At 46.8% G+C, this 25,635-nt stretch overlaps 1 protein-coding gene across 2 annotated transcripts in view; it reads left to right on the forward strand.

Annotated features, from left to right (window-relative positions):
* Positions 1–25,635, forward strand: part of KIAA1328 (KIAA1328 ortholog) — a 289,603-nt gene that overhangs the window by 178,739 nt on the left and 85,229 nt on the right. For both annotated transcript variants that reach the window (XM_073618414.1, XM_073618423.1), the window contains exon 8: positions 13,970–14,059. In XM_073618414.1, the coding sequence (XP_073474515.1) occupies positions 13,970–14,059 (90 nt within the window). The remainder of the gene's footprint in view (positions 1–13,969; positions 14,060–25,635) is intronic.

Here is a 25,635-nt window from a genome sequence, read left to right on the forward strand (position 1 = left end):
ACCACTTTAACCACTTCAATACCAGGCACTTAACACCCTTCCTGCCCAAGCCAATTTTCAGCTTTCAGCGCTGTCACTGTTTATACAACCCCTGGCAAAAATTATGGAATCACCGGTCCCTGAGGATGTTCCTTCAGTTGTTTATTGTTGTAGAAAAAAAGCAGATCACAGACATGGCCAAAAACTAAAGGCATTTCAAATGGCAACTTTCTGGCTTTAAGAAACACTAAAAGAAATCAAGAAAAATAATTGTGGTGGCCAGTAATAGTTAGATTTATAGAACAAGAACAGGGAATAAATTATGGAATCACTCAATTCTGGAATCACCCTGTAAATTTTCATTACAAACACTAACACCTGCATCAGATTAAATCTGCTTGTTAGTATGTAGGTGAAAAGGAGTGATCACACCTCGGAGAGCTGTTGCAATAAGTGGACTGACATGAAGCATGGCTCCAATACCAGAGATGTCAAGTGAAAAAAAGGAGAGGATTATCAAACTCCTTAAAGAGGGTAAATCATCACGCAGTGTTGCACAAGATGTTGGTTGTTCACAGTCGGATGTGTCTAAAACATGGACCAAATACAAACAACATGGGAAGGTGGTTAAAGGCAAGCATACTGGTAGACCAAGGAAGACATCAAAGCGTCAAGACAGAAAACTTAAAGCAATATGCCTTGAAAACAAACCAAATGAGGAACAAATGGAAGGAAACTGGAGTCAACATCTGTGACCGAACTGTAAGAAACCGCCTAAAGGAAATGGGATTTACATACAGAAAAGCTAAAAGAAAGCCATCTCTAACACCTAAACACAAAAAAACAAGGTTACAATGGGCTAAGGAAAGGCAATCGTGGACTGTGGATGATTGGATTTCTGTCTTGACACTTTGATGTCTTCCTTGGTCTACCAGTATGCTTGCCTTTAACCACCTTCCCATGTTGTTTGTATTTGGTCCATGTTTTAGACACAGCCGACTGTGAACAACCAACATCTTGTGCAACACTGCGTGATGATTTACCCTCTTTAAGGAGTTTGATAATCCTCTCCTTTTTTTCAATTGACATCTCTGGTGTTGGAGCCATGCTTCATGTCAGTCCACTTGTTGCAACAGCTCTCCAAGGTGTGATCACTCCTTTTTACCTACATACTAACAAGCAGATTTAATCTGATGCAGGTGTTAGTGTTTGTAATGAAAATTTACAGGGTGATTCCATAATTTTTTCCTCAGAATTGAGTGATTCCATAATTTATTCCCTGTGCTTGCTCTATAAATCTAACTGTTACTGGCCACCACAATTACTTTTCTTGATTTCTTTTAGTGTTTCTTAAAGCCAGAAAGTTGCCATTTGAAATGCCTTTAGTTTTTGGCCATGTCTGTGATCTGCTTTTTTTCTACAACAATAAACAACTGAAGGAACATCCTCAGGGACTGGTGATTCCATAATTCTTGCCAGGGGTTGCATGACAATTGCGCGGTCTTGCTACACTGTACCCAAACAGAGGTTTTTATCCTTTTGTTCCCACAAATAGAGATTTCTTTTGGTGGTATTTGATCACCCCTGCATTTTTTTATTTTTTGCTAAACAAATAAAAAAAAGGCCTAAAATTCTGGAGAAAAAAGTTTCTTTTTTGTTTCTGTTATAAAATTTAGTAAATAAGTAAGTTTTCTCCTTCACTGATGGGCACTGATAAGGCAGATAAGGCAGCACTGACGGGCACCGATGAGGTGGCACTGATGGGCATTGATGGGTGCTGAAAGGCTGCACTGATGGGTACTTATGGGTGGCACTGATAGGCGGCACTAATATGCGGCACTGATAGATGGCATTGATAGGCATCACTGATGGCACTGGCAGGCATTGGGGATGGGCCCTGTTTGGTAGCTGCCTGGGCACTGATTGGCATTTCCCTGATGGTCTAGGGTGGCATACCTGGTGGTCCATTGTGGTGCCAATCCCCGGAGGTCCTGGCGGCATCCTGGTGATGTCAAAAAGGGTAAAAAGGGTCGCTGGTTCGAATCCCAACCACGACACTACCTGCCTGAAGTTTGCATGTTCTCCCTGTGCCTGCGTGGGTTTCCTTCGGGTACTCCGGTTTCCTCCCACACTCCAAAGACATGCTGGTAGGTTAATTGGATCCTGTCTAAATTGTCCCTAGTATGTATGAATGTGAGTTAGGGACCTTATATTGTAAGCTCCTTGAGGGTAGGGACTGATGTGAATGTACAATGTATATGTAAAGCGCTGCGTAAATTGACGGCGCTATATAAGTACCTGAAATAAGAAAAAAAAAATATATATATATATATATATATATATATATGTGTGTGTGTGTGTATAATATACATACACACAGTATCTCACAAAAGTGAGTACACCCCTCACATTTTTGTAAATATTTTATTATATCTTTTCATGTAACAACACTGAAGAAATGACACTTGTCTACAATGTAAAGTAGTGAGTGTACAGCTTGTATAACAGTGTAAATTTGCTGTCCCCTCAAAATAACTCAAAACACAGCCATTAATGTCTAAACCGCTGGCAACAAAAGTGAGTACACCCCTAAGTGAAAATGTCCAAATTGGGCCCAATTAGCCATTTTCGCTCCCCGGTGTCATGTGACTCGTTAGTGTTACAAGGTCTCAGGTGTGAATGGGGAGCAGGTGTGTTAAATTTGGTGTTATCGCTCTCACTCTCTAATACTGGTCACTGGAAGTTCAACATGGCACCTCATGAACTCTCTGAGGATCTGAAAAAAAGAATTGTTGCTCTAGTCTATATAAAGATGGCCTAGGCTATAAGAAGATTGCCAAGACTCTGAAACTGAGCTGCAGCACGGTGGCCAAGACCATACAGCGGTTTAACAGGACAGGTTCCACTCAGAACAGGCCTCGCCATGGTCGACCAAAGAAGTTGAGTGCACGTGCTCAGCATCATATCCAGAGGTTGTCTTTGGGAAATAGATGTATGAGTGCTGCCAGCATTGCTGCAGAGGTTGAAGGGGTAGGGGGTCAGCCTGTCAGTGCTCAGACCATACGCCGCACACTGCATCAAATTGGTCTGCATGGCTGTCATCCCAGAAGGAAGCCTCTTCTAATGATGATTCACAAGAAAGCCCGCAAACAGTTTGTTGAAGACAAGCAGACTAAGGACATGGATTACTGGAACCATGTCCTGTGGTCTGATGAGACCAAGATAAACTTATTTGGTTCAGATGGTGTCAAGCGTGTGTGGCAGCAACCAGGTGAGGATTACAAAGACAAGTGTGTCTTGCCTATAGTCAAACATGGTGGTGGGAGTGTCATGGTCTGGGGCTGCATGAGTGCTGCCGGTACTGGGGAGCTACAGTTCACTGAGGGAACCATGAATGCCAACATGTACTGTGACATACTGAAGCAGAGCATCATCCCCTCCCTTCAGAGACTGGGCCGCAGGGCAGTATTCCAACATAACGACCCCAAACACACCTCCAAGACGACCACTGCCTTGCTAAAGAAGCTGAGGGTAAAGGTAATGGACTGGCCAAGCATGTCTCCAGACCTAAACCCTATTGAGCATCTGTGGGGCATCCTCAAATGGATGACGGAGGAGCACAAAGTCTCTAACATCCACCAGCTCTGTAATGTCATCATGGAGGAGTAGAAGAGGACTCCAGTGGCAACCTGTGAAGCTCTGGTGAACTCCATGCCCAAGAGGGTTAAGGCAGTGCTGGAAAATAATGGTGGCCACACAAAATATTGACACATTGGGCCCAATTTGGACATTTTCACTTAGGGGTGTACTCACTTTTGTTGCCAGTGGTTTAGACATTAATGGCTGTGTGTTGAGTTATTTTGAGGGGACAGCAAATTTACACTGTTATACAAGCTGTACACTCACTACTTTACATTGTAGACAAGTGTCATTTCTTCAGTGTTGTCACATGAAAAGATAGAATAAAATATTTACAAAAATGTGAGGGGTGTACTCACTTGTGTGAGATACTGTGCGTGTGTGTGTATATATATATATATATATATAATATGTATAAAAGGGGTTTAAAGAGGAAGTAAACTTCCTTTGCTGACTTTTACCTATAATAAGGCTTACCTATAGGTGGTGCAAATAGCTCCTAAATGTGCGCCGTTTAGGAGATATTTACATTACATGCAGCCAGTGAAATCAGACGCATGCGCTCCAAAGGAACAACCATCCATGCCGTTTCTTCAGAGCCCTGTGTCTAGAACGGCAGCTCCCGCATGCATGCCTGAGTGTGATGTCACAACTATGGCCATTCACAGAGCCGGTGTTCGCGAACCCGGAAGTAAGATGGGTGAAGATGGGGCGCCCCTGCAGCTCTGACATTGCGGTGCTGGAACAGCTTTGTTTTAAGGTAAGTTTCACATATTGTGCTTATATGCGATGCATACTAGCACATTTACTTTACCTTGCAGGGGAAAAACAAAAGAAAAATGTCCAACAGTATACAAGTGCTTTAATGATCTCTTGTTGAAGTGGTTCTAATTTATTTATTTTTTTCCTTAAATAATAAACCTATCATGCCTGTTCTGTGCAGTGGTTTTGCACAGAGCAGCCCCGATCTTCCTCTTTTCAGGTCCGCCACCTCTGGCCCCTCCCTCTTGCCGAGCGCCCCCAGAGCAAGCTGTTTGGGGGCACTCATGCTCACTCCCGTACCGCCTCTTTGTGTCTATAGGGGGGACACAGAGCATGGATCAGTTCCACTCCCCCCAATCCCACCGCAGAGGGAGCCAATGAGTAGGCAGAGACCCGGGAGAGCCGCTGCTCTTGTGCACTTCGCTGGCTCGGGTAAGTATTGGGGTGGAGCTGCACACTGAAGTAGTTTTTTTTTTTTTTTTTTTACCTTCATGAATGTAAAAAACCTTCACCATTTACAACCCAACTCCAGACAAAGCTTTTTTGGATAGATTTGGGAAATGTGAATGGTTCTGTTCATTTGCTGTCTCTGTCCCCATCAGACAGACTACAATTAGACTAATGTCTATGACAACAGGAAAAGGAATAAGGGGAGTGGTTGGTAATAACTCGAGGTTCTGACTCTGACTTTTACTGTTTTGTTGCAGTCTGTGTGGAGGTATTTCTTGTTACATCTTGTCCAAAAAAGGAAATGGAGAAGAAATCTCTTGAGTTGACACAGTCTCTGACCGCCTCCGGTAGCATGGCCGCAGTCTCTGACCGCCTCCGGTAGCGTGGCCGCAGTCTCTGACCGCCTCCGGTAGCGTGGCCGCAGTCTCTGACCGCCTCCGGTAGCGTGGCCGCAGTCTCTGACCGTCTCCGGTAGCGTGGCCGCAGTCTCTGACCGTCTCCGGTAGCGTGGCCGCAGTCTCTGACCGTCTCCGGTAGCGTGGCCGCAGTCTCTGACCGTCTCCGGTAGCGTGGCCGCAGTCTCTGACCGTCTCCGGTAGCGTGGCCGCAGTCTCTGACCGTCTCCGGTAGCGTGGCCGCAGTCTCTGACCGTCTCCGGTAGCGTGGCCGCAGTCTCTGACCGTCTCCGGTAGCGTGGCCGCAGTCTCTGACCGTCTCCGGTAGCGTGGCCGCAGTCTCTGACCGTCTCCGGTAGCGTGGCCGCAGTCTCTGACCGTCTCCGGTAGCGTGGCCGCAGTCTCTGACCGTCTCCGGTAGCGTGGCCGCAGTCTCTGACCGCTTTCTATACCATTACATTCGCTGAATATTTTATGTGGCCCTCTGTTGATGTCAGGGGACACAGTTGAGGCTCTTCTGTATCTAGTAAATAGACTACCACCATTCCACGCATTCAAGCTACTTTGACATTCCATTTTTCTCCTGTGCCCCATGGGGCCGTGGCAGGATTTCTTCTCCCTCTCACTCAAGTGAATGAGGCTGCTCTGCAAGTACCCCACAACCACGTGCACAGCAGGTGGTGAGGAGATGCACCTCCTTACCGCCTGTCCCATGCTCTCTAAAGAGGAATTTGTACTCAGAGACCAAAGCAAATGTAAACAAGCCGCTTAAAAAAGAAAAAAAAAATGGAGTATGCGAGGATACGTGTGAACGGCGCTGTGATCAGACTCGCTTTACAGACTTACTGAAACATTCATTAAACCTTTTAATGAAACAAAAACACATCAACTACCCCTATTATCTTTTCTTCAGGGCATTTATGTGAGAATGGCCCGGATGACGTAATTGGTGCGTTTCATCACACGGTGCTTTATGAATCGCCAGGCGCAGCTGCCCCCCTTAAGCTATAATGAAGCTCAGACTGTAATTGCTCACGCGGATCTATAGACTAGAGGATGATGGATCAGTGTGGAATCTGCCCGGTGACAGACGCTCACATTTATGTGGAATTATCACCAAAGGGCAGGGTGAGAAGTTACCGGATAATGTGTCTCCGCTCAGGAGGCGGCTTCATGCTCTGTGATATAGAGTGATAATGTGATTGCATTGCGCTCTCACTGCCGGATCGTTTTCATAAGCGTTCGAGTTCATGTACTAGCACATCGTCATTGTGTCTGAGCGTCTCTCATGGACAGGTATATAGTGTACGTGGAAGCTGATACCCGTTAACGGTTTGTTGCGCCAAAGGCGTTGCATTGGTTTGCCAGTCAGGCAATCACTGTGATTGGCTGTCGGTGATCATGTGATCAGGGAGCCTGCTCCACTGGCTCTTGATCGTAAATGGTGACCGCTCCCAACACAAGCAAGGGACACTAGCTATACACTATTACCAAATGTATTGGGACGCCTGCCTTTACACACAGATAAACTTTAATGGCGTCTTAGTCCATAGGGTTCAATATTGAGTTGGCCCACCCATTGACGCCCCCCAAACTCTCTCATTCATGTCTTTATGGACCTTGCTTTGTGCTCTGGTGTGCAGTCATGTTGGAACAGGAAGGGGCATCCCTAAACCGTTTCCAGAATGTTGGGATCATGAGCTTGGTCAAAATGTCTTGGTATGCTGACGCCTTAAGAGTTCCCTTCACTGGAACTAAGGGGCCAAACCCAACCCCTGAAAATCAACCCCCACACCATAATCCCCCCTCCACCAAATGATTTGGACCAGTGCACAAAGCAAGGTCCATAAGGACATGGATGAGCAAGTTTGGGGTGGAGGAACTTGACTGACCTGCACAGAGTCCTGACCTCAACCCGATAGAACACCTTTGGGATGAACTAGAGCGGAGACTGCAAGCCAGGCCTTCTCATCCAACATCAGTGTCTGACCTCACAAATGTTCTTCTGGAAGAATGGTCAAACATTCCCATAGACACACTCCTAAACCTTGTGGACAGCCTTCCCAGAAGAGTTGAAGCTGCAAAGGGTGGGCCAACTCAATATTGAACCCTACGGACTAAGACTGGGATGTCATTAAAGTTCATGTGCGTGTAAAGGCAGGTGTCCCAATACTTTTGGTAATATAGTGTATATGTGTCAGCTCAGTATTATAACCACACTGCTGTGCTGCCTCATATATGCCTGCGATCAGTCGATATATACCTGCGAATCAATAAACAATTCCTTGCCCACTCACTACCCTTGCTTCTCCATCCCTCTGTTAGAGCCAGGGAGTCCAAACCCAGTGTAAGGAAGCGCCATATTAGAGCTTACATAGGGGTTCAAGCTCAGCACTGGGTCAAATTAAAATAAAGTTATCCTGTAATACACACTTTCAGTCTGGAACTGTCCCTTGTAGTACTTCATTTTTTCCTCATGATGCTCTGTTTTATTTTTTTTAGAGCTGAATTCCAAAAATTCAGCCACTTTGTAAAAAGTGAAGGCACTCTATGATTTATATTTATATCTGACATGTTCATTAGTGTGCCGAGAATTACACTCAAGGCAGTGAGAGAGGAGAAAGGCACACAGAGCAGTTATGCCCACCACCCCCTCCTCTCTGCTTGCCCATTCAGAGAAGCCTTTGTATTTTGTGAATGTGTTCATATAATACAATGTCTTCTGTGAATGGACAGGAGGAGGGGGGGAGGAGCGGGCAGGCATAGCAGCTGCACCGGCTCTCCTGTTCAAGATGCAGAGCTCAGAATGATCAATGTCCCTCTGAGAACTACAGTGATAGCTATATTCAAGGAGTACTATAAAGCTGTCAGATATAAATAATGGAGATGAGCCCAGGAAGTGTCATGCACCTCGCTGGACTTAACTCATAGTGTGCCTTCAATTTTTATACAGGAGCTGAATTCCTGGAATTCAGCTTTGAAGTGGAGTGATACCCAGTGGAAGACTAAGGACATATTTTAAATACCTGGGGTCAATGGGTTTGCGAGCTGACATGGTGTCACACGATGCTTTTCATTCAGCATATTGATGCAGAGAGTGGCACAGAAGTCCTCACAAATGCTCCACTTTCTGCATCAGAGGACCACCCGCTGCCAGGAGAAGACTAATGGGGACCCTCCACACAGCGTGTGAGCAGATCACTTAGTTTGCACCTTCATAATGGAAAAGGGCTCTGATAGAATAGCGGGGAGCACAGTGTAAGTATCGGGGAAGAGGGGTGTTCTTTCAAGAGAACCTGTCACTTTTCCGAGAATGAACAAAGTGGTAGAATCTCTTTAACCACTTGCCGACCGCGCTATAGCCGAAACACGGCTATAGCGCGGTCGACCAGTTCTGGGAGGGCATCTATTGACGTCCTCCCAGAACTGTGCCCCCACTGGGGTATGCATCCGGCAGACACAGCTGATCACAAATCAGGGTAAAGTGCCAATCACAGCGGCCCTTTACCTCGTGATCAGCTGTGTCCAATCAAGTAAACACACTTGCCGGTTATCGCCATTCCTTTCCTCACGTTTTCACAGCGTGAGGAGAGCTGACAACCAGGAAGGGGATATCTACATTTATCAGTGCTGCCTCATCAGTGCTCACCAGTGCCGCCTCATCAGTGCCCACCAGTGCCGCCTCATCAGTGCCCACCAGTGCCGCCTCATCAGTGCCCACCAGTGCCGCCTCATCAGTGCCCACCAGTGCCGCCTCATCAGTGCCCACCAGTGCCGCCTCATCAGTGCCCACCAGTGCCGCCTCATCAGTGCCGCCTCATCAGTGCCCACCAGTGCCGCCTCATCAGTGCCACCTCATCAGTGCCGCCTCATCAGTGCCGCCTCATCAGTGCCCACCAGTGCCGCCTCATTAGTGCCCACCAGTGCCGCCTCATCACTGCACATCAGTGAAGGAGAAAAACGTTCTGTTTGCAAAATGTTATAACAAACTAAGAAAAGTTTTCAAAATTGTAGGTCTTTAATTTTGTTTAGCTAATACCAACAAAAGGAAACTCTATTTGTATAAACAAAAATGATATAAACGTCATACGGGTACAGTGTTTCATGATCGCATAATTGTCATTTAAAGTGAGACAGGAGCAGGAAGGGGGTGAAAGTGCCCGGTAGGCAAGTGGTTAAAGCCCGAATCCAGCGAAAGTGTTTTTGTGTAGAAGGTTTAGATCCAGTGTGAGCTTCTCCCTGACATCCATCACCAGGACAGGAAGTGATTAGCGATTTCCCTGTAATAAAAAAACATGAAATAATCCTGAAGTAGGTTTTAAACCTTCCAAAATCTACTATTTATAAACTTTACTTCTGCCGTGGATTTAACAGTTTGCTTGAAGTTCCAGTCTGAAGTATAACTAACTACACATTGACTATAAATTATGCATCTCTACTTATCTCTGCAACCTTTGATAAATGCCAGTGTGATGGGATACCTTTACTAAAGGTCAGTGATATTTCAAGTAATGTGCACTGAAGTCTCCCAGAGCGGTTTGTATTCTGCTCCACCGTGAACCATCTGCTCCCACCCCCCCCCACTAGAGGGCACTGTTAGGAGACCTGCTCCCACTCCCAGGGGCAGCATTCTTTCCAGCAAACACAGAACCCGCGGGCCATAGTCAGTGCTGCTGTATCTTTTGAACTTCTATTGGTGGGATTTGAAATCTGTGTGTATTTTAGCGGCACGTGTTGGCATAACCATGGCAACAAAAGGGTAAAAGCTACTGGTAGGCAGCTGCCAATAAGTTTTAGCTAGATAACATTCCAATGTGCACCCCTTTGTGTTAGTGATTATCTTCAGGGCAAGGCCCTGATCATCTTACCACCCACCCGCATGCCCACTGAGTCCCCCTACCAGCCCCTGTGGTGTTCTCATAGAAAAGAGTTGTGGCCAATTCAGATTAGAGGATGCCACAGGTCTTTTCTGACTAGCAATGGTGGCGATGGGCACCTTTTTATTGTACCTGCTCTTCAGCTGAGATTTTTAGTAGCAGACAGATATTCGTAAAGATGGATCTCATTTAGAAAAAGAAAATATATATAGAGATACAGTGCCTTGCAAAAGTATTCACCCCCCTTGGCATTTTTCGTGTTTTTTGTTGCCTCACAACCTGGAATTAACATGTATTGTTTGACGATTTGCATCATTTAATTTACAGAACATGCCCACAACTTTGAAGATTTTTTTTTTATTGTGAAGCAAACAAATAGGACAAAATAACTGAAAAAGTCAATGTGCATAATTATTCACCCCCCTAAAGTCAATACTTTGTAGAGCCGCCTTTTGCGGCTATCACAGCTCCAAGTCGCTTTGGATAAGTCTTTATGAACTTACCACATCTTACCACTGGGATTTTTGCCCATTCCTCCTCGCAAAACTGCTCCAGCTCCTTCAAGTTGGATGGTTTAAGTCTGACCACAGATTTTTTATTGGGTTGAGATCTGGGCTTTGACTAGGCCATTCCAACACGGTTACATGTTTCCCCTTAAACCACTCAAGTGTTGCTTTAGTAGTGTGTTTGTGGTCATTGTGCTGGAAGGTGAACCTCCGTCCTAGCCTCAAATCACACACAGAGTGGTACAGGTTTTGCTCAAGAATATCCCTGTATTTAGCACCATCCATCTTCCCCTCAACTCTGACCAGTTTCCCAGTCCTGACTGCTGAAAAACATCCCCACAGCATGATGCTGCCACCACCATGTTTCACAGTGGGGATGGTATTCTTTGGGTGATGTGTTGGCTTTGCACCAGACATAGCATTTTCTTTGATGGCCAAAAAGTTCAATTTTAGTCTCGTCAGACCAGAGCACCTTCCTCCATACATTTTGTGAGTCTCCCACATGCCTTTTTGCAAACTCAAAACGTGCCATTTTGTTTTTTGCTGAAAGTAATGGCTTTCTTCTGGCCACTCTGCCATAAAGCCCAACTCTATAAAGCGTACGGCTTATTGTCGTCCGATGTACAGATACTCCAGTCTCTGCTGTGGAACTCTGCAGCTCCTCCAGGGTTACCTTAGGTCTCTGTGCTGCCTCTCTGATTAATGCCCTCCTTGCCCGGTCCGTGAGTTTTGGTGTGCGGCCGTCTCTTGGTAGGTTTGCTGTTGTGCCATGTTCTTTCCATTTGGTTATGATAGATTTGATGGTGCTCCTAGGGATCATCAAAGATTTGGATATTTTTTTTATAACTTAACACTGATTTGTACTTCTCAACAACATTGTCCCTTACTTGTTTGGAGAGTTCCTTGGTCTTCATGGCAGTGTTTGGTTAGTGGTGCTTCTTGCTTAGGTGTTTCAGCCTCTGGGGCCTTTCAAAAAGGTGTGTATATGTAATGACAGATCATGTGACACTTGGATTGCACACAGGTGGACATCATTTCACTAATTATGTGACTTCTGAAGGTAATTGGTTGCACCAGAGCTTTTTATGGGCTTCATAACAAAGGGGGGTGAATACATACGCACATGCCAATTATCAGTTTTTTTTTATTTCTGAAAAATAGTTTTATGCATATATTTTTCTAATTTTACTTCACCAACTTAGACTATTGTGTTCTGATCCATCACATATAATTCAGATTAAAAAAAACATAAAGGGTGTAATGTAACAAAATAGGCAAAAAGCCAAGGGGGGTGAATACTTTTGCAAGGCATTGTATGTACAGTATCTCACAAAAGTGAGTACACCCCTCACATTTTTGTAAATATTTTATTCTATCTTTTCATGTGACAACACTGAAGAAATGACACTTTGCTACAATGTAAAGTAGTGAGTGTACAGCTTGTATAACAGTGTAAATTTGCTGTCCCCTCAAAATAATTCAACACACAACCATTAATGTCTAAACCGCTGGCAACAAAAGTGAGTACACCCCTAAGTGAAAATTTCCAAATTGGGCCCAATTAGCCATTTTCCCTCCCCAGTGTCATGTGACCCCTTAGTATTACAAGGTCTCGGGTGTGAATGGGGAGCAGGTGTGTTAAATTTGGTGTTATCGCTCTCACTCTCTCATACTGGTCACTGGAAGTTCAACATGGCACCTCATGGCAAAGAACTCTCTGAGGATCTGAAAAAAAGAAATTGTTGCTTTACATCAAGATGGCCTAGGCTATAAGAAGATTGCCAAGACCCTGAAACTGAGCTGCAGCACGGTGGCCAAAACCATACAGCGGTTTAACAGGACAGGTTCCACTCAGAACAGGCCTCGTCATGGTCGACCAAAGAAGTTTAGTGCTCGTGCTCAGCGTCATATCCAGAAGTTGTCTTTGGAAAATAGACGTATGAGTGCTGCCAGCATTGCTGCAGAGGTTGAAGGGGTGAGGCATTGGCCTGTCAGTGCTCAGACCATACGCTGCACACTGCATCAAATTGGTCTGCATGGTATTATCCCAGAAGGAAGCCTCTTCTCAAGATGCTGCACAAGAAAGCCCGCAAACAGTATGCTGAAGACAAGCAGACTAAGGACATGGATTACTGGAACCATGTCCTGTGGTCTGATGAGAACAAGATAAACTTATTTGGTTCAGATGGTGTCAAGTGTGTGTGGGGGCAACCAGGTGAGGAGTACAAAGACAAGTGTGTCTTGCCTACAGTCAAGCATGGTGGTGGGAGTGTCATGGTCTGGGGCTGCATGAGTGCTGCCGGCACTGGGGAGCTACAGTTCATTGAGGGAACCATGAATGCCAACATGTACTGTGACATACTGAAGCAGAGCATGATCCCCTCCCTTTGGAGTCTGGGCCGCAGGGCAGTATTCTAACATAACAACCCCAAACACACCTCCAAGACAATTACTGCCTTGCTAAAAAAAGCTGAGGGTAAAGGTAATGGACTGGCCAAGCATGTCTCCAGACCTAAACCCTATTGAGCATCTGTGGGACATCCTCAAACGGAAGGTGGAGGAGCGCAAGATCTCTAACATCCACCAGCTCTGTGATGTCCTCATGGAGGAGTGGAAGAGGACTCCAGTGACAACCTGTGAAGCTCTGGTGAACTCCATACCCAAGAGGGTTAAGGCAGTGCTGGAAAATAATGGTGGCCACACAAAATATTTACACTTTGGGCCCAATTTGGACATTTTCACTTAGGGGTGTACTGACTTTTGTTGCCAGCGGTTTAGACATTAATGGCTGTGTGTTGAGTTATTTTGAGGGGACAGCAAATTTACACTGTTATACAAGCTGTACACTCACTGCTTTACATTGTAGTAATGTGTCAGTTCTTCAGTGTTGTCACATGAAAAGATAGAATAAAATATTTACATAAATGTAAGAGGTGTACTCACTTTTGTGAGATACTGTATACCGTATATTAATTTTTTTTTTTCAAACCTCCTGGTAAGCCTTAGTTTTTATAGTTGCATTAAAGCAAAACCAAACTTTTTTGTAGCTTAAATTTAGTGAATACACTCTCTCAAAGTGCATCAAAACAAGGATCCCTTGCAGATTTTCTTTGGAAAGCAGCTGCAGCCTGAGTAGAGAATCCTGTCCCCTGCCAGCATGCTGTGTAGAAGGGCCCTTGCGCTCTGTGCGAAAGTGGTAGTGTGTCTGCAGAAGTTGGACACACTTCCTGACCCTCAGCTCAGTGAGCCAAAAGAGTGAGCTTTTTTGATTGCTAAGCTACATATCTGGCTCAGCACGTAGCTTTTTTTTTTTTTATTTCTACTGGGCTTTAACTCTTCCTATTGTGTTTTGCTTTTCTAGAACTCCTTTGGCCATACAGACTAGAGAGGCTGCTGTTACAACCACACCTTCTCTAGGCGCTGTCCCGAAATGCAACGGTTCTTTGTGCAGGTGGGTAAAATGATAAGCTGAGGTTTTTTTGTTATGTTTATGTATTTTATTTATGGGTTTTTATATGTTGATGTGTTGTCTTATTCTGTACTTTAAAATAAATCTTCAGTGGTCAGAAATGGCATCTATGACTATCATGGGAAGCCCTGTGTCCCTCACTTTACCGCAAGTGACAGTGGAGCACTGGTATGAACATCCAGACTCTGGATTTTGACCAAAGTTTGAGAGGCCACACAGTTGTTATGGGCCAGATGGTATTTATACAATGAGCCTTTCAAGGCTTCTAAACTGCTGAAAAGAAGTGACTTACAATAAAAACTCACTGTGAAAACCTACCTTTCCCACTCCACCAGAATGACGCTCTATTGGATAGAAATCCTCCCCTGTGGTCTGCAGGGAAACTTTCACTTTGGGGAGTGATTTCCTGGGTCACCCAAAGCTCCCACAGGCTCCTCTCGCTGACCTCCATGTCCTTACAGGATACAGCAGTGACGCGGGGGGCAGTAGAAGGAACCAGAGGGGACTGCAGGGGATCTTAGGAGGCCAACATTCCTGAAGGTTTAAAGGATAAGTTCACCTTTGGAAACGTTACCTGTTCCACCCGCTTTTAGGGTGGAAGATGTAACATGTTACCAATGCAGCAGCCGCTACCCGATTACGCCCCCCCCCCCCTTGTGAAAGCAGTACGGGAGAAGATCCAGCTGTCAGTTTTTTAAATCAACAGCTCTCTATGTGAATGAACTACAAGCCTAGAGATGCACGATTATTCGAGGCGATATACATCCTCCCTTGCAGTAGGGCTGCACCCACACTTCAAGGGTTAGCTGCTCATTGCTGTCTAGGGCAGTGGTCTCAATTGCAACCTGTGGGACGTATGCGGCCCATTTCTTTTCTTTATCTGGCCCTTGGGGTACTATTCCTCCCACTGACACCAATGAGGCACCAGTCTTTCCGCTGACACCAACGGATGAGGACGATTCCCACAGATGCCAACAATGGGGGCTCAAATCCTCCCTCTGGTACCAACAATGGGGATGGGGCATTCCTCCTGCTGATACCGTCGATGGGGGGGGTTATTCCTCCCGCCCTGACACTGTTGATGGGGGGTTATCCCTCTTGCTGACGCTGTCGATGGGGGGGTCATTCCTTTTGCTGACGCTGTCGATGGGGGGGTCATTCCTCTTGCTAACGCTGTCGATGGGGGGGGGGGGGGTCATTCCTCTTGCTGACGCTGTCGATGGGGGGGGGGGGTGTCATTCTTCTTGCTGACGCTGTCAATTGGGGTGGGGGTCATTCCTCTTGCTAACGCTGTCGATGGGGGGGGGTCACTCCTCTTGCTGATGCTGTCAGGGGGGGGGGGGGGGGGTCGTCATTCCTCTTGCTGATGCTGTCAATTGGGGGGGGGGGGGGGTCATTCCTCTTGCTAACGCTGTTGATGGGGGGCATTCCTCTTGCTGAGGCAGACGGGGGGGGGGTGCCCATTCCTCCCACTGACAATGGGGGGGGGGTCCTATTCTTCCCGCTGACAATGGGGGGATCCTTTTCCTCCCGCTGGCGCCGTTGATGGGGGGGCATTCCTCTTTCTGACGATGGGGGGGGGGGTCCTATTCCTCCCACTGTCACTGGCTTTGGGAGGAGCCCAATTCTTCCTCTCTCTGACCACATGTGCGATGTCTTACTCCCATTAATGATGTGCCATTTTCTTTCGGCTCCTGCATCCGTCTTGATTATGTCGGATGAGCTTAGACCGCTGAGCCATAGGGAGGAAAAGGCTGCATTGGCCGATCTAGCAGTGCATAGCAGTCTGCTATAAAGTAAAACTGCCGTACCTGGTCCCCCTAGACATAAACGAGCAGTTAACCCTTTTGTTTTCCCATAATTCAGCTTTGATCACAGCCTTCACTGGAAAAACTCCCTTTATTTGAGAGATGTCCACCTCTTTTTGTCCATACTGTGTATCAGTCCTGCCTAACATCGGCACAGAGATCCATACAGCCTCTTTAGGCTTCAGAATAAGATTGTTAAATGGTGGGTTGCCCTCCAATGGGAGATGGGACTTGATTACAGGTCAGGGCAGAAGATGAAGCTCATGTGGACAGCCTGGGTTTAGGGGGTAGAAGGTTCTCCAAGTACATTGAAAATATTTTATATCCTAAAAATAATTTCCAGACCCCTCTTTAGGAGCTGCTGTTCCATCTTTATTGTTCATCTTCTCCTAATACACATGTCAGGTTCACTTTAAGGACATGTTATTGTCTATGCTCTGCCGGTCCCTGTCTCAGGCTCCTGATACATTCAAGGGCCCTTACTGCAGAATGAAAATCAGAATTACATCTGCTTGTCCCGACTCTTTCAAGCCACTATTAAAAATTACCATTTCGGTGCTGTTGGTGAGCGTTGAATCGAGTCTCCCGGGGCCTTCTAAAATAAGCTTCTCCTCCCCAGCTGGAATAGCAGAACATTCTCGGCGGGACGGAGGCAGCTGCTGCTGGAGAGTCATGACATGGCAGCAGTCAAGCAGAAACGCACTAGCTGCCTGTGAATTAGCTGCAGATAATTCCACATTTCACATGCTGTCAGGTTAGGGCCGAGTGTTTACCGTACACTCCTATTATCCAGCAAAAAGCTGTACGGAGCTTCATGCTGCCAGCTCCCCGCTGTAACCCTTTACTGGCTCCGCAGTGCCGCTTCCTGATGATCTGATTTTTGTCCTTGTTCACGCTGATAACCTCATTATGTATTTACTATGTGTTTAGTGAGGTTCCTGACCCCAGGTCAGAGCCTGTGTCATAGACTGCACCTGTAGTCAGGAAATGCATGCTGCTAGGAAGAGTAGGAAGGAAAATACTGTCTTTAGTCATAAAGTTTTAAAGTGAACATGCCATGGCTATGGACATTCAAGTATTTACTCAGCATTAAAACAAACCCCCAGTGACTGCCGTATCGGCATCCACTGTGAAGTAATTCATCCTCAAAATTCACAGCAGAAACAGTAAAGTCAACAATGAGCAGCTCAGATCCTACTGTGCATGTGTTCAATTTAGAAGGCTGAACTATGCCATAGTAGTAACTCCTTTCACTTCTGGGGAAGGGAGCTGAGCTGCTGTGAGGGGGTGTAGGAGGAACTGAACTGCTGAGTAGCTGATGGGCGTAGGGGGAGCTGCTGGGGGGAAGGAGATGGGAGGATGGGCGGGTTAGGGGAATCTGAGCTGCTGAGTCACTTCTGGAAGAGGGAGCTTAGCTGCTGAGTCACTTCTGGAAGAGGGAGCTTAGCTGCTGAGTCACTGCTGGTGATGACGGCTGAACTGCTGAGTAGCTGCCGGGAATGGGAGTAGGGGGAGCAGAACTACCAGGAGGAAGGGGGGGTGTTAGGGGAATATAAGCTTTTGTGTCACTGCTGGAAGGGAGAGCTGAGCTGCTGGGGGGGGGGGGGGCGCATGCTGAACTACTGAGCAACTGCTGGGATTGGGAGGAAAGGGGGGGGGTGTTAGGGGATTATGAGTTGCTGCGTCACTGCTGGAAGGGAGAGCTGAGCTGCCACGTCGCTGGGGGGGTGCTTAACTACTCAGTAACTGGTGGGAGTAGGGGTGAGCTTAACTACTGAGGTTAGGGTTTGGGGCATCTTAGCTACTGAGTCATTGCTGTGAAGGGGAACTGTGCTGCTGAGTCACTGCTGGGGGAAAAGAGGGAGGGACTGAACTGCTGAGTAGCTGCCAGGAGTGAGAGTAGGGGAAGGAGGATTAGGGGAATCTGAGCTGCTGAGACCCTACTAGAGGGGAGGGAGACTGAACTGCTGAGTAACTGGTGGGAGTAGAGGGAGCTTAACTTCAGAGTGACAGGTTAAGGGGATCTAAACTGCTGAGTCACTGCTGGAAGGGGGAACTAAGCTGAGGAATCACTGCTTGGGGGGGGGGGGGGAAGGGGGGATTTAGGGGGAACTGAAAAGAGAAGTTGCTGAAAAGGCAGGGAAGAGGGAGGAGCGGTGTTGCTGGGAAGGTGCGCCCGAGGAGCGGTGTCGCTGGGAAGGTTTGGGCAGAGAGCGGTGTCGCTGGGAAGGTGGGGCAGAGGCAGCTGTGTTGCTGGGAAGGTGGGGCCAAGGGAGCGGAGTTGCTGGGAAGATGGGGCAGAGGGAGCAGAGTTGCTGGGAAGGTGGGGCAGAGGGAGCCGAGTTGCTGGGAAGGTGGGGCAGAGGGAGCGGAGTTGCTGGGAAGGTGGGGCAGAGGGAGCCGAGTTGCTGGGAAGGTGGGGCAGAGGGAGCCGAGTTGCTGGGAAGGTGGGGCAGAGGGAGCCGAGTTGCTGGGAAGGTGGGGCCGAGGGAGCCGAGTTGCTGGGAAGGTGGGGCCGAGGGAGCGGAGTTGCTGGGAAGGTGGGGCCGAGGGAGCGGAGTTGCTGGGAAGGTGGGGCCGAGGGAGCGGAGTTGCTGGGAAGGTGGGGCCGAGGGAGCGGAGTTGCTGGGAAGGTGGGGCAGAGGGAGCTGTGTTGCTGGGAAGGTGGGGCAGAGGGAGCTGTGTTGCTGGGAAGGTGGGGCCGAGGGAGCTGTGTTGCTGGGAAGGTGGGGCAAAGGGAGCTGTGTTGCTGGGAAGGTGGGGCAGAGGGAGCTGTGTTGCTGGGAAGGTGGGGCAGAGGGAGCTGTGTTGCTGGGAAGGTGGGGCAGAGGGAGCTGTGTTGCTGGGAAGGTGGGGCAGAGGGAGCTGTGTTGCTGGGAAGGTGGGGCAGAGGGAGCTGTGCTGCTGGGAAGGTGGGGCAGAGGGAGCTGTGTTGCTGGGAAAGTGGGGCCGAGGGAGCTGTGTTGCTGGGAAGGTGGGGCCGAGGGAGCTGTGTTGCTGGGAAGGTGGGGCCGAGGGAGCTGTGTTGCTGGGAAGGTGGGGCAGAGGGAGCTGTGTTGCTGGGAAGGTGGGGCAGAGGGAGCTGTGTTGCTGGGAAGGTGGGGCAGAGGGAGCGGAGTTGCTGGGAAGGTGGGGCAGAGGGAGCGGAGTTGCTGGGAAGGTGGGGCAGAGGGAGCGGAGTTGCTGGGAAGGTGGGGCAGAGGGAGCGGAGTTGCTGGGAAGGTGGGGCAGAGGGAGCGGAGTTGCCGGGAAGGTGGGGCAGAGGGAGCGGAGTTGCCGGGAAGGTGGGGCAGAGGGAGCGGAGTTGCCGGGAAGGTGGGGCAGAGGGAGCGGAGTTGCCGGGAAGGTGGGGCAGAGGGAGCGGAGTTGCCGGGAAGGTGGGGCAGAGGGAGCGGAGTTGCCGGGAAGGTGGGGCAGAGGGAGCGGAGTTGCCGGGAAGGTGGGGCAGAGGGAGCGGAGTTGCCGGGAAGGTGGGGCAGAGGGAGCGGAGTTGCCGGGAAGGTGGGGCAGAGGGAGCGGAGTTGCCGGGAAGGTGGGGCAGAGGGAGCGGAGTTGCCGGGAAGGTGGGGCAGAGGGAGCGGAGTTGCCGGGAAGGTGGGGCAGAGGGAGCGGAGTTGCCGGGAAGGTGGGGCAGAGGGAGCTGTGTTGCCGGGAAGGTGGGGCAGAGGGAGCTGTGCTGCCGGGAAGGTGGGGCAGAGGGAGCGGAGTTGCCTGGGAAGGCGGGGCCGAGGGAGGGGAGTTGCCTGGGAAGGCGGGGCCGAGGGAGGGGAGTTGCCTGGGAAGGCGGGGCAGAGGGAGGGGAGTTGCTGGGAAGGCGGGGCCGAGGGAGCTGTGTTGCTGGGAAGGTGGGGCCGAGGGAGCTGTGTTGCTGGGAAGGTGGGGCCGAGGGAGCTGTGTTGCTGGGAAGGTGGGGCCGAGGGAGCTGTGTTGCTGGGAAGGCGGGGCCGAGGGAGCTGTGTTGCTGGGAAGGCGGGGCCGAGGGAGGGGAGTTGCTTGGAAGGCGGGGCCGAGGGAGGGGAGTTGCTGGGAAGGTGGGGCAGAGGGGGCGGAGTTGAGGAGGCACTGTTGGTAAAGCTGCGCTGGCTCAGAGAAGAACTTTGTGCTTATCATAGAAGTGTTGTAGATTCAATTTAAAACCTGACTACGGTTCTAACCTTCCCCCTTTTTTTTAAATAAAAACAATTACTGTTGTGTCTCCACTGGGGATATTTCTCCTCTCTCTCTCTCGGTTGCCACTAGAACAGAAAATTGCCTAAATCCTTCTCGTTGGCTTTACAGACTGCAGTAAAGTAAACCTAAAGGATTGGTCTGACATTGCTCCACTCTATGCAAACAAAGAAAAAATTCTCGTTCTAATTTAAATATATATGAAACAATATGTTCGTCTCTCCTCTGTAAATATCATTAATTTTAAAATGTACATGAAAATGCCTATTTCGGTTGGATTTAACATTTCCGGTGCTAAAATCAGCCACAGTTAGCGTGGGAGAGGAGCACAGATGAAGATTAGATGACCATTATATCTGCAGAAATTACCAGGAAATCTTTGCCATTATTCAAAACAAACATTAGCCGGGGGCAGGTGATTAGAGAATACATCCAGCTCTCTGCTATATGAAGCCTGTGATCGAGGAAACAGAACAAAACCGTGCAATCAGTGGCCTTATGGCTGTCTGTAAACGACAGGATTCCATCATCGATAAAGGAATTCTGTAATTACCGGAGCTGCCATTGGTGACTTGTTTTTAAAGGTTGATGGCTTCAGGGCTCTCATACTTGTCCTGACGTCACTACATAGGGGGTCTGTTCATTAACCACTTGCCCTCCCGAAGATGTACCCCCCCCCCCTCTCATGCAACGTTGTACTCAAACGATCCCCCCCACACACACACACACACACACACACACACACAAATAGAGCTTTCTTTTGGTGGTGAACATTTGGAAAAAAATATATTTTTTACTTTCTGCTATAAAACCAATAAAAAAAATGTAAAAAATCAAATGCCTTCGAAAAACTAGGCCAATATGTGTTCTGATACATATACAAAAAAAAAAAGCTAATAAGAGTATATTGATTGGTTTACGCAAACGTTATAGCGTCTACAAACTATGCAATGTATACTGGAATTTTTAGTTTATTTTTTTATCTATTTATTTTGTATTGACAATTTGTGAAAACCATTGACACTAATACAGTGATCAGTGCTAAAAATATGCACTGTCACTGTACTAATGACACTGGCTGGGAAGGGGTTAACATCTAGGCCGATCAAAGTGTTAAAATGTGTGCCTAGCCAGTGTTTGTGTGTACAGTGTTAGTAAATCTTACTAAAGGATGTGCCGGTTTCTTTGCAGGAAAGCAAATAGGGGCACATCCCCACTGACAGAACTCTGTATTGTTTACATTCACAGAGCTCTGTCCTGTTTTTGCCCATTCTTCTTTGCAAAATATCTCAAGTTCTGTCAGATTGGATGGAGAGCGTCTGTGAACAGCAATTTTCAAGTCTTGCCAAAGATTCTCAATTGGATTTAGGTCTGGACTGTGACTGGGCCATTCTAACACATGAATATGCTTTGATCTAAACCATTCCATTGTAGCTCTGGCTGTATGTTTAGGGTCGTTGTCCTGCTGGAAGGTGAACCTCCGCCTCAGTCTCAAGTGTTTTGCAGACTTTAACATGTTTTCTTCTAAGATTGTCCTGTATTTGGCTCCATCCATCTTCCCATAAACTCTGACCAGCTTCCCTGTCCCTGCTGAAGAAAAGCATCCCCACATGATTCTACCACCGCCATGTTTCACGGTGGGGATGGTGTGTTCAGGGTGATGTGCAGTGTTAGTTTTCTGCCACATAGCGTTTTGCTTTTAGGCCAAACATTTCTTGGCTTGGTCTCATCTGACCAGAGCACCTTCTTCCACATCTTTGCTGTTTCCTCCACATGGCTTCTCGCAAACTGCAAACTGGACTTCTTATGGCTTTCTTTCAACAATGTCTTTCTTCTTGCCACTCTTCCATAAAGGTCAGATTTGTGGAGAACACGACTAATAGTTGTCCTGTGGACAGATTCTCCTACCTGAGCTGTGGATCTCTGCAGCTCCTCCAGAGTTATCATGGGCCTCTTGGCTGCTTCTCTGATGAATGTTCTCCTTACCCAGCCTGTCAGTTTAGGTGGACGGCCATGTCTTGGTAGGTTTCCAGTTGTGCCATACTCTTTCCATTTTCGGATGATGGACTGAACAGAGCTCTGTGAGATGTTCAAAGCTTGGAATGTTTTTTTATAACCTAACCCTGCTTTATACTTCTCCACAACTTTATCTCTGACCTGTCTGGTGTGTTCCTTGGCCTTCATGATGATGTTTGTTTATTAATGTTCTCTAACAAACCTCTGAGGGTTTCACAGAACAGTTGTATTTATACTGAGATTAAATTACACACAGGTGGACTCTATTTACTAATTAGGTGACTACTGAAAGCAATTGGTTCCACTAGATTATAGTTAGGGGTATCAGAGCAAAGGGGGCTGAATACAAATGCAAAATTTGGAAAATTTCAAGGGGTATGAATTAGGGCTGGGAGATTTTCTTCAAAAAAAAAAAAATCTTCGATTCTCTTAAAAAAAACTCGATTCACGATTCGAATCGAGTTTTTTTTTTCCTTGGAAACCGCGCCGGTCCCGAGGCGCTGCGGGCATGAGCTTTTAGGCAAGGCCGCGGCTACGGCCGGACGCCGCGGACTAGTCCGAAGCCGCGGCCTCGCCTAAAAACTCATGCCCGCAGCGCCTCGGGACCGGCGCGGTGAAAAAAAAATCGATTTGCTTAAATTTTGAATCGATTTGACCTCTCAACTCGATTCAAGATTTAAATCGATTTTTTTTTTTATTTATGAATACTTTTTCAAGGCACTGTATATACCTTTAACCACTTAAAGACCGCAAACCGCATATATACTGCGGCAGGGCGGCTCTAATGCACAAAACGACATACCTGTATGCCATTTCATGCAATAGATACTGTGGGTGTGCGGAGGAGGAACTGATGCGCTTGACCCGAAGTCCACCAGCCACCAGCGATCGCGGTACAGAGAGGCAGAACGGGGATCTGCCTATGTAAAAATAAGGCAGATCCCCCGTTCTGACAGGGGACAACATGGAGATCTGCTGTTCCTGGTGATCATAAACAGCGATCTCTGTGTTCCTGTCAGCACTTCCCCCACACAGAAACACACTGAGGGAACACCGTTAACCCCTTTGATCGCCACTGTAGTTAACCCCTTCCCTGCCATTGTCATACAGTGATCAGTGCATTTTTTTTTTTTTTTTTTTTTTTTTTTTTTAGCACTGATCACTGTATTGGTGTCACTGGTCCCCAAATAGTGTCACTTTGGGTCAGATTTGTCCGCTGCAATGTCGCTGTCCCACTAAAAAACGCAGATCACCGCCATTACTGTAATGATAAAAAAATAAAATTATTGAAAGTCCATAAATCTATCCCCTATTTTGTAGACGCTATAACTTTTGCGCAAACCAATGAATATACGCTTATTGCGATTTTTTTTTTTTTTTATACCAAAAATATGTAAAAGAATACATATTGGCCTAAACTGATGAATACATTTATTTTTAGATTTTTTTTTTGGGGGGGGGGGGGGGGGAATATGTATTATAGCAAAAAGTAAAAAATATATATATATATATATATATATATATATATATATATATATATATATATATATATTTTTTTTTTTTTTTTCAAAATTGTCGGTACAATACAAGTACTGCCACCTGTATTGGTGAGACACAACTCTGGAGGAAAGAGAACAGGAGGCACAGCAGCATTGTCAGTCCTGGGGGTGAGGAAAGTGTTAAATGTATTAGCAGATTTAATTACACTAACAAATTGAAGCCAAACTCCCATTTTATAATCCCTTACAGCAAATTGTTAGGTTTTACCTAAATAAAAGCTGATCATTGTTAGCACCCATGCCAACTTTTGTAACATTAACTACTTGCCGGCCGGCTCACACCGATATATGTCGGCAAAGCGGCACGGGATGCGCAAAACGACGTACCCATACGGCACTCCATCGGGCGGCTAGCGGGCGCGCGCATGCCGAGGGAGCATGCCCGTGGGTCCCGCAGGCTCGATGCCCGCTGGTGGACCGCGATCATGGCACGGAGAGATGTAAACAAGGCAATTCCCTGTTCTACCTAGCAACATGACGACAGAGATCTACTGCTCCCAGTGATCGGGAGCAGTAATCTCTGTCATGTTCTAGTGAGCCCATCCCCCTACAGTTAGAACACACTGAGGGAACACACTTAACCCCTTGATCGCCCCCTGGTGTTTAACCCCTTCTTTGCCAGTGACATTTACACAGTAATCAGTGCATTTTTATAGCACCGATCGCTGTATAAATGCCAGTGGTGTCAAAAGTGTCCAATCTGTCCGCTGCAATGTCGCAGTCACGATAAAAATCGCAGATCGCCGCCATTACTAATAAAAAATTAATAATAAAAATGCTGTAAATCTATCCCCTATTTCGTAGACGCAATAACTTTTACGCAAACCAATCTATATACGCTTATTGCCATTTATTTATTTTTTTTACCAAAGATATGTAGAAGAACATATTGGCCTAAACTGAGGAAGAAATTTAGTTTTTTTATATATATATATTTTTGTGATATTTATTATAGCAAAAAGTAAAAATATTGCTTTTTTTTTTTTTTCAAAATTGTCGCTCTTTTTTTGTTTATAGTGCAAAAAAAAACAACCCAGAGGTGATCAAATACCACCAAAAGAAAGCTCTATTTGTGTGGAAAAAAAAGGACGTCAATTTTGTTTGGGTACAATGTCACACGACTGCGCAGTTGTCAGTTAAAGCGACGCAGTGCCGTATCGCAAAAAAGGGGCCTGGTCAGGAAGGGGGTAAATCCTTCCGGGGGTTAAGTGGTTAAAGGCTTTATTTTATGTGTTTTTTGTTTAATATGGTAATAAACCGCTGTTTTTCTTTTTAGTTTTTTTGTGTATATATATATGTATATATATATATATGTGTGTGTGTGTGTGTGTGTGTGTGTGTGTGTGTATATATATATATGTATGTATGTATGTGTGTGTGTGTGTGTGTGTGTATATATATATATATATATATATCTCTTTTCTAACCTGAAAGGTAATGTCCTAATATGTGCATACTAGCACTTTCCATACTAGCACATTATGACATTACCTTTCAGGTTAGAAAAGAAGTAAAAACGCCCTGCGGTTTACTACCTCTTTAATGACCTTTTTTCTTGCATCCCATTGCATTATATCCAATACAGTGTGCAGTCATGCCATAGACATACGTGCCAAAAGTAGGTGAGACTATTCTTACATCTGTTCTCACCATCCGAAGAGCAGATTTTGGATCCTAAAGCCAAGATCACATTTGCTTTTCTGTAGCAGCCAAAGGATCCCTAAACACTGCGAATAAATGTTGTTTTTTTTACTATGATGGTGATGATGATGATGATGATGTTCCTGCTGGTTTGGGTTAGCATTTTTGTAAGGACAGGTTCACTTGTTTTCTTGTGTAACTGCAACATCTACTTCCACTAATGGACTCCCTGGAATAGCTGCAGCTTAAGTGCTGTGAAGAGCGAGCTTTGCGCTGAGCTTTGTTCCCATCTCTAACCCGGTCTATTCTGAGCCGACGTTGGGAATCCAGGCAGGTGTAGAGATGCAAACTATCCCCTGTGATGTAT

This window comes from Aquarana catesbeiana, linkage group LG01, assembly GCF_042186555.1.
Source record: "Aquarana catesbeiana isolate 2022-GZ linkage group LG01, ASM4218655v1, whole genome shotgun sequence".
In the NCBI taxonomy this organism is placed as follows: Eukaryota; Metazoa; Chordata; class Amphibia; order Anura; family Ranidae; genus Aquarana; species Aquarana catesbeiana.